This window comes from Lactuca sativa, chromosome 5 (assembly GCF_002870075.4).
Source record: "Lactuca sativa cultivar Salinas chromosome 5, Lsat_Salinas_v11, whole genome shotgun sequence".
Taxonomy (NCBI): Eukaryota; Viridiplantae; Streptophyta; class Magnoliopsida; order Asterales; family Asteraceae; genus Lactuca; species Lactuca sativa.
The window spans coordinates 280,805,275-280,815,301 of NC_056627.2; the positions used below are offsets into that span (position 1 = coordinate 280,805,275).

The 10,027-nt window shown below is 28.3% G+C and overlaps 1 protein-coding gene across 1 annotated transcript; it reads left to right on the top strand.

The window, feature by feature from the left end:
- Window positions 1–1,968: 1,968 nt before the first annotated feature.
- On the top strand, window positions 1,969–5,695 carry LOC111919974 (uncharacterized). The gene is made up of 7 exons (XM_052771684.1): window positions 1,969–2,515; window positions 3,110–3,337; window positions 3,442–3,515; window positions 3,653–3,812; window positions 3,901–4,020; window positions 4,102–4,210; window positions 5,277–5,695. The coding sequence occupies exons 1-7, from the start codon at window positions 2,261–2,263 to the stop codon at window positions 5,456–5,458; spliced, it is 1,128 nt and encodes a 375-aa protein (XP_052627644.1). The 5' UTR covers window positions 1,969–2,260; the 3' UTR covers window positions 5,459–5,695.
- The last annotated feature ends 4,332 nt before the right edge of the window (window positions 5,696–10,027 follow it).

Consider the following 10,027-nt stretch of genomic DNA (forward strand, 5'->3'; position numbering starts at 1 on the left):
CGATATTATCATTCATATATAGTGTTTTTTTTTCAAGAAAAATGATGTTGGCTTATAATAGAAAGTCAAGCATAAAGCATAAAAGCTTGACAACTCGATTCAGTTGTTAAAAGATATTATGTTTGTATTTTTGGTGTTAGATACGTGACGTCAAGACGTTAGTGTTAATCAAATAGTCAAAGAAGAATCAAATTGTAAAGGAGAGATTAAAAGTCTCAAAATAATGTAAGCAAATGAACAAGTACCGAAGCAATTATGGTTTAAAACTTGTTCAGCTCTCGATCAACTTAACTTTCTTTTATTCAACTGGTTTCGGTTGGAAAAAAACTAGTCGTTTCAAACTTGGTTGGGATTCGAAACTAAAGCAAACCAGAAGCTAGTTCTGAAATAATAGTGCATCATAATCAACCCAAATGTTATGTGTTCATTTGGTTTAGCTACAATTTCATTATGCAATTCTGTTAATCAAATTCGGATTCTATCAAACCTTATTTCACTAAAAAATAATATGGAGATCCCAAAAGGAAAGAAAAAAAAAGGATAAACATATATAAGGGGATGTATGATATGTTTTTTTTACTATGTTAGGTAAAAGGTTGATTCGGTCAAATTTATATTGTTTGATATCATAATTAGAAGTCTGTTATTTGGTTCTATAGTCTTTGGTATGCCTTTTATTACTGGGTTAGATAAAAGGTTAGAATATGACTCAGTTAGGTTTGATTTAATTCTACTTGACTCAATAAACAACTATTAAATATTTTCTAATTTTTTAAAACAATCATTCCCTAACTATTTAAAGTAAATTGTCACTTTGCTTGGTGTCTAAACTCTAAACATGTATAGAGCTTATAATAACTAAAACAAATGTTTTGTTATGATTTGTTTTAATCACAATTTTGATTATTCGGTTTCGTTGATAAAAATCGAATTCGATCAAATATTATTTCATTAGAAAATAATATGGAAATCCAAAAAAGAATAGAAATAACATAAACATATCTCTTTAAAATAAATTGTAACTTGTATGTATCTAAACTCTACAAACACCCACATCAGTGCTTTCAATTTTCTTTCAAATGCCACATAGACTTAATTTGCAATCAACGTCATTGATTTCTTGCATCAGTTACATTAAATGGAAATATATATCATTTAATGTACATTAACAATTTACATATTTCATTTATGTAATGGAATGTGTATATATAATATATATTTTAGTAATTATAAATTAATTATTAATGTGGCAATGAGTCCACTTTAAAAGAGTGTTGTTATTACACTTCTATGAGTACTAATAGCATAAACATATCTCTTTGTTACCTCTATACCTATACGAGCATCCACATCAATCCTTTCAATTATCTTTCAAATGCAACATAGACTCAATTTGCAATAACGTCATTGATTTTTTGCTATCATTTGAAAGACTTTTAAAGCTTTAATATATATATATATATATATATATATATATATATATATATATATATATATATATATATATATATATATATATATATATATATATATATATTATAGTAATTATATAATGTGGCAATGAATCCACTTTGAAATGTTGTTATTGCATTGATGTGGATAATTACAAAAACTAATATGGCTCACTTGAAAAAGATTAGCGTTCACATGTAGATGATCTAAGCATTTATGGAACACAACTTTAGTACTTAATTTAGACTACAAATATATCAAATTTATATCGAATCCAAGTATAAAACACAAGCTCAAAATATATATTAAATCAAGTTCAATCTTATACGAGTTCAACTTATATTTGCTATCTCAATTAGGTTTTCAAATGAGTCGAATTTTTACTATATATTAAATCAATTTTGTTAAAATTGATAAATTCATAATGAACATTTTGGAACTTTTGGGATTCTTGGATCAAACTCCGTTTTTGTTTGAGTTGAGCTTCAGTTTATATTACGAAGGCTCGTTAATTTTTCGAGTCGAGTTCAAGTGTAGCTCGGAACCGTTGGATTGAACTCGTGAATTGTAAAAGTTTGTTTTTGAAAGAATTATATAAATTTGAAATATAAAAAATAGAAATGAAGTGATTTTGATGCAGTTGCAAACTTGCAATGGACATTGACATTCTCTGCGGATACAAACGGAGACACGTCCACCGTCAGCCACCACCTCGCTCCTCCACTCTCACATACTAAAATTTCATCTTCTTCGTTGATTTCTTCTGTAAACTTCCAAATTCCCGATCATTCACTGGAAAAATTACACGATGCGGTCGCTATTGCGATTTAATCAACACAAAATTTCAACGACGTCTGGTTCTATTGAAGGATTGCGTTATTCTTCAAAAAGGTTAGGTTTTGGTATTAGGAGTATTGTCACGACCTGTAGAGCGGTGCTTTTGCCGCGGTTCGGTGGTCCTGATGTTCTTGAAGTACGAGATGATGTCCGTGTTCCTGATCTCAAACCGAATGAGGTACTCGTTCGAGTTCGCGCCGTTTCGGTTAATCCTCTCGACACTAGGGTGAGTTCTGATGCATTCTCTTAATTTCAGTTCTGGTTCATTGTTTGTTTATCGGAAATAGAATTCAGTGGCTCTAGATTGTGTTTAATTTCAACACTGTTTGTGTCATCGAAATTCGTTGAAGGTTAGACGCATATGTATGGATTGTTATCACTTTCGATTGGTTTCTTAATGTGGAAGTTTAGAACAAGCTAACAGAAAACTGTTCATCATGTGAACTTTAGGTATATTGCTCTTGATTTTGGATAAATCAGAGGCTAACTAATTTAGTAAGTGCATGCAACTTAGAAGTGCTTAAAACACTATGTGTTACATGCTTAAATTGATCCTTTCATCCATGGATTTGACTCACTTCACAGAATCTGCGTAAACAAACATTTCTGGAAGGCTTAGATGACTTTGTGGATGCAATTTTAGTTTCATTTTCCCCTTCTGTCTAAATTAATCCTGCAATATAGTTGAATTCAGGTTCTATGGAGTGAATGCATTTGTATATTGCTGCATCTGTTTGAACTTATTTGTATCTTTCTGGTTTGATTTGGAATTTTCTCATTGACATCTGTTCCATTATATGTGTTCCGTTTCCTCTTTCAGATGCGAGCAGGCTATGGTCGTTCTCTATTTGAGTCCCTCCTTCCCCTGATTTTGGGTCGTGATGTTAGTGGTGAAATTGCAGCAATCGGACAATCTGTTCAGACTCTTAATGTTGGGCAAGAAGTTTTTGGGGCACTTCATCCAACAGCTATGAGAGGTACTTACACCGATTATGCCATTCTTGCAGAAGATCAACTTACCCCAAAACCATCAACAATCTCACATGTGGTATGTATTATGGTTTTTTAACATCATTAACCTTTCTTTTCTTGTTCATTTTCTTCATATCTAATCATTTCTACCAACTACATCAAATCTATGTGATCCTCCAGGATGCAAGTGCAATTCCTTTCGCTGCCCTAACAGCATGGCGTGCTCTTAAATCTACTGCCAGGATAAGTAAAGGGTATGTTTGTAATTTGTTGCACTTTTGCTATAAATTCTTTATATAAAAAAACTCATATATATATATATATATATATATATATATATATATATATATATATATATATATATATTTTTTTTTTAACTTAATGTCTACAGACAGAGGGTATTAGTGGTGGGTGGAGGAGGAGCTGTAGGTTACTCTGCAGTTCAGCTAGCTGTTGCAGCAGGCTGTGTGGTTTCAGCTACATGTGAAAGTGAAAGCATAGATCGCCTCTTGGCAGCTGGTGCTGAACAGGCACTCGACTATACATCTGAGGTGATGTAATTTTGAATGTTTTTCAGGGGCAAAGGCGTCTTTTACCTTTAGGCTGTGTTCTCAATGTTTACTTGTTTATGATGTACAGGATCTGGAAGTAAGACTGAAAGGAAAGTACAATGCTGTTTTAGACACGATTGGTATACAACAAACGGAACAGTTAGGGATCAATCTGTTAAAAAGAGGCGGACATTATATGACACTTCAGGTGATAAAAGCAAAACCATGTTGTGATTAATGGATTTTTAAAGTTAATTTTTATGTTGATATGTGTTGATTTTTGGTTTAGGGGGAGTCTGCATCATTGAGTGATAGATATGGTCTGGTTATTGGCCTTCCTACTGCTACTTCCATTTTGATGAAGAAACAGATTCAATATCGATTATCTCATGGAATAGGTAAAACTCATTCAAACAAGTATATGACTGAGATTACTTTTCTAAAATCAATCAGATAAACTACAAGCATAGAACTGCTGCTGTGAATGATTGTACTTTGCTATTAAATGGTTGTACATATATGAAGAACTTGGAATGGAACTGAAAGATTAAAAAATAAACCCTAGCTTTCGAGCAGCTAGAACACTCCAGAGATCATCTCTCACTGAATACGCTCCAAGATACCCACTCTCTAACCTCAATACACAATTAGACTGACCTAACTAAGAGAATGACCAAAATATCCCTCAATCTCTCCTTTATTACAGCTACTGTACTTATACTTATTTCCTACCTTTAAAAATACTATGAAGTTTAACATGTTTCTTTTTGACTTGATGCAAAAAGTATGATTTAAGATAGACAGACATGGAAATGTGGGCCTCCCTATCAAGTGTGTGTGTGTGTGTGTGTGTGTATATATATATATATATATATATATATATATATATATATATATATATATATATAACTTTTCATAACTTTATATCAGTATTTTGTAGATTTATAATTTCATTTAGAAATTACTACTAAATTGTCATAATTGTCTTTGCATGGTCAGTAGTATGTACAGTATCACAGTGATTTCCGAAACTTGAAGTAAGTTTTTAATTTTTACATATAAAATATTTAAGAATGTATATCTTTATTTCTTATTTAAGTATTTTGTAAATTTATAAAATATTTGAGAATGTATATCTTTATTTCTTATTTAAGTATTTCGTAAATTTATAAAATATCTTAGAATCTATATCATTATTATATTTGAAATTTATAATTTTTAATACTGTAAAACTAAAACAAACAACTGTTCATTCAGCCCCAAAAGAAAGTACATTTCATTTGTTTTAGAGTCAGTGAGGGTTTAGGGTTTAGGGCATTATTTATCCATTTGTCCAGGCAACAACATAACGAAGAAAAGAAAAGAAAATGTTTTCATTTTGGCAATACAAGGGCAGTTAAGGCGTGACTGTTTGAGTTAAGACCTTGTAATCAAATATGAGTTATGGAGCGAGTGTTTTTGCAGAATATTGGTGGACTTACATGAGGACAGATGCAGAAGGTCTGGATGAGATTCGGAGGCTGACTGAGGCTGGGAGACTGAAAGTTCCTGTTCAGAAGACATTCCCAATTACACAAGTGCAAGAGGCACATCAAGCTAAAGATACAAGGATAATTCCTGGTAAGGTAGTTCTTCAAGTTGACTAGTATACTTGCATTTCTATGGATTTCTTCTTTCAGTAATCTCATGCAAAATATCACACCCAATTTCTATGAATTGGTGTTTAGTTTTTTTTTTTTTTTTTTTACTAATTACATTGTTCTCTTCATAATAAAGCTCCAAGGAATTTTTTCAACTTTTGTTTTACATATAAAGTGATATGTGACTTTATTTGTCTTTGCTACATTCATTTATAATGTCATAGAATCATAACATAATCTTTAGATTTATGTAGCATAATGTTACATCTTATTTGGCTAAACCACAGACAAGGTAATCACATCGAATATAGCTTTTTTTTTTTTGAATAAATTTAATTGTTTTTATAGTTGGTTCTGGTCTAAAATATTTTTCTACATTTGTATCTGTTAAGCAATATTTAAATCTCTCATTCGTATACAACAGAGGTCAGTTTCTTTGTCCAAGAAAAATATTACTTATTTTCTACTATTTGTCTTTGTTTTACAAAACACTATTGTCTTTAAAAAAATATCATACTGGGAAACGAACTATTTGTTTTGTTAATCAAATGCCATCAAAACCTATTATATAATATGGTATTTTATGAACACAAAATTTCAGTTTCATACCTTCTAAAAGTATTTATTTTAAAAACTTTGTGAAAAAACAAATAGTTCGTTACTTATTTAAGTAACGACATTAACCATTTTTTTTAAAATGTAACATTTGTACAATACATGTTTCATCAAAATATTTGCATATCGATCAAAATCCAAAGTTCTATTCACGAAAGAGAAATAATTTACAGAGTCATAATTAAAATTATAGTCATTGATTTTAAGGAACAACTTTCAATTTAAAAATCTTCATATTGGAAAATGTTGTAAGACGCAGAAAAGGGGTTTATGTTGAAATTCGGCCATAAAACTAATTTAATGTACTCATGTACTTATTAAAGTTTTTTTTTACTCATAGAATCATTTAACATTCTTGTAAGCAACAGGTATAGGTATCCGTTGACATTTATTAACTATTTTGCATGTAATTTAGGCGTTATTATTATTATTTTTTGAAGAGTTCATCTATATCAACCTTTGTCTTTGTAAAATTTTAAATTATATATATATATATATATATATATATATATATATATATATATATATATATATATATATATACTTAATTTAATCATATCTAATATATTAAAAAATATGGTTTTTATATTGATTTTTTTATTAAGAAAATAATTAACTTGAAACATTACAATATTATCCTTCTCACATTGTTATTCTTGACATATTTACTTCATACATCCTTATAAAATATTAACTCCTACGTTGATATTAGTTTTTCCAGGATTTTACTTGTAGTTGAAGAACAAACAAAATTGTGTAGAGTAGAATAATCGCAAGTCTCTTAAAACGATTATAAGAGATGGAGTATATTGTTTACCAAGCGATTAGTAAATATGCAATCAGGTTTTGTTAATCGATTAGTAATATGCAATCATCGGGTTTTGTTAATCGATTATGTAGAATGTGAAGTGACAAATAATCATGTCATGAATAAAAAGATCGATGAGAGGGATTCAAAATAGGTATTTTAGTAATTTAGTTATAATCTAATTAAAAGATATTGTTTTTGATTTTTAAATATGGTAAATATGATTAAATTAAGTATTTAGATATCTATGTGAATTTATAGGTTTTATAAGGATATATATGTAATTGAAAGTTTTATAAGGATATATATGTGATTTTAAAAGTTTATAAGACATTTAACTTTCAAATTTTGTATTGGTTACATCCTAGGATTATTTAAATAAATTTAATTACTAACAATTAACAAATAAATATTTTAGTTGTAAAAAAAATACTAAAATAGTTATTAAGTAATATTAGTTAATAAATATTAAGTATTACTAATTAATAATTATTAAGTATTATTAGTTAACAATTAATAATATAGTAGACAATTATTAAGTATTATTAAGTGAATAATTTGTGGTATATGTTAACAATTAAGTTATTTATATGTTAATTTGAACAATTAAATTGTTTATTTGAATATAGTTAATAACTATTTAGTACTATATGCTAAAAAGTGATGTTTATATGTTATGCTTGCTAGTATACCATCTGTTTAGGTTCTTGAGTATGTTATTTGTTTGGTTCAGTGATGATGTGTAAACTGTAAAGTAAACCTGGGAAAAAATAGCCAAATCGTCACTCTAGATATAAAAAAAAAGGAGTGACTGGATGAGTATATGGAGAATAATTGGAGGTTAAATTTCAACCTATTAGATATACATTTGATTCACTATACCCGACATTTACCAATTACAAAAGAATGTAAGTGATACGAATTGAAAGTTAAATGAATCTATGAATATAATAAGAAAAATCTTTAGTGAATATTTCTATGTAAATAGCCACAACTAGTACTACAAAACACATGCAGAATACATAATTTTATGCAAAAAAGACTCCATTTCGGACTAGTTTATCAAGTTTTAGATTGGGGTTCTTATTTCAGACACTGTTTTACACTAAATAATACCTAACAAGCCAAAATTGCCATGATTAATACATCCAACTACTGAAAAACACATACAAATTACCTAATTTAATACGGAAAAGATTCAATTTTGGACAAGTTCTTCGAGTTTAGATTAAGGTTTTCATTTCAGACATTATTTTTGAACTAAATAATATCTAACTAGGCAAATAATCATGAGCAGTATAACATTTTTCACTATTTTAAGTGCTTACCACAAAATACATATTTTAATGCGAGACAAGTTCCTCTCATTTTGGAGTAAGTACCTATTTTTTTTATACAATTTATTTACATTATATTTGATCCAAAACAAACATAGACATTAAAGTTATAAACAACTAACCTAATACACTATAATTTTCTCGATCTGAGACTATAGTTCCTCTATTTAAAATATGTGACTTCTCGATCTAAGTTCATAGTTCCTTTATTTGAAATACGTGAGAAATTTTAGACAAATTTTTAATATTTTTTGGTAATCTCGAAAATAATGCAATATTATATTAAATGTTACTATATAACTAACCACTAAAACAAAAACAATCTTGCAATTTATCCTATATAAAGTCTAAGAATTACTTTTTACAAAATAAATATACAATACGTAATTACGTATTTAAAACCAAACAATTTCACAATAAGACATCTCTCAATTAAAATAATCTCTCAGTTAATATTTTAATGAGTAACCTTGTTATGTTCCTAGTTGTGAGACCCGTATAATATACGAGTTAGATAAAACAAAAAAAAATTAAATACGAAAGATTAAACAAAAAGTTTATTTAAATTTGAAATTTAAAATTTGAATTTAAAAGGAAACATATTAAATACTATATGAGTTGTAATAATATAATTTATTGGGTATTTTCAATTATTGCAATTATTAATTAAGGTGTAAATATGCTGTGTTAATTAAGAAAGATAAAAAAAATGAGAAAATGATAAATGAAAAAAAAAAACATTTATTTAAAAATACCATAAAATGACAAGTGTCAAAACTCATAAGAAATTGACATGTGGCAAAAAAAACCTTCATTTATTGAGGATAATATATATTATATATTTTTAAGGCTAATGGTTGATGATTTAAATTTCATATAAGAAGTTCATAATTCAAACTTTTATATATCCAAACTATTAGTAGCGTTCTACTATTTATTTCTAGACGTAGATCCTAAAACTCAGTGATGTAGTTTAGGTGGTGCGGTTCGAGGTTGTTAAAATCGCGATTTTGATTATAGGATCCTATGATCCCATCTATGTAAATCGGTTATGATTTTACTTGGATCGTTTTTCGGTAAGATCACAGTAGGATCATAGGATTATTAATATATGTATTTTTAAATCAAATACTTTTTTGACTAAACCCCTTTTGAATTTTTTATCGTTAGATAATGTATTAGAATTGTATTTTTTATGTTTTAAGTATGGGAAATCACCAATAAAGTCCAAATATTTTGGGCCAATTTATTATTTAATCAAAAATAATTTTTTGCTTACAAAAAAAAAAGACAGAATACCGGCTAAAACTTCGGAATAACTCTTCGTGGCCGGTTTCATAGATTTGGCTAGTATTCTGGGTTTTTTCGTTAATTGATCAAAATTTTGGGGCTTTTGCGTTAATTTATCAGTTACCCTTAAACTTATTGTGAATTTCACTCATTCGCGTCTCAAACTACTACTCTCTGTTTTCCATTTTTTCTTATCCACCTCTTCAAGTTGTACTATTTCAACTTATTTAGTGTTTTAATCTAGCACGAACGACAAACTTATAAAGTTTATACTCTAAATCAATCAACCTCACATGAAAATACATTGATTGACATGAAAATAAACGTGTTGACACGATAATGAAACATATCAGTTTAAGATCAACTAGGACATAATTGATAATTCATAATATATTTCATGTCAAAATCTTTCATTGTATCTAATATAACAAACATTTTACCTTTTAAACATATAAAATAAAGTCTATAGAATTAAGATATGTAAACTATTTTACATTTCAAACACATACAACAAAATCTTTAGGA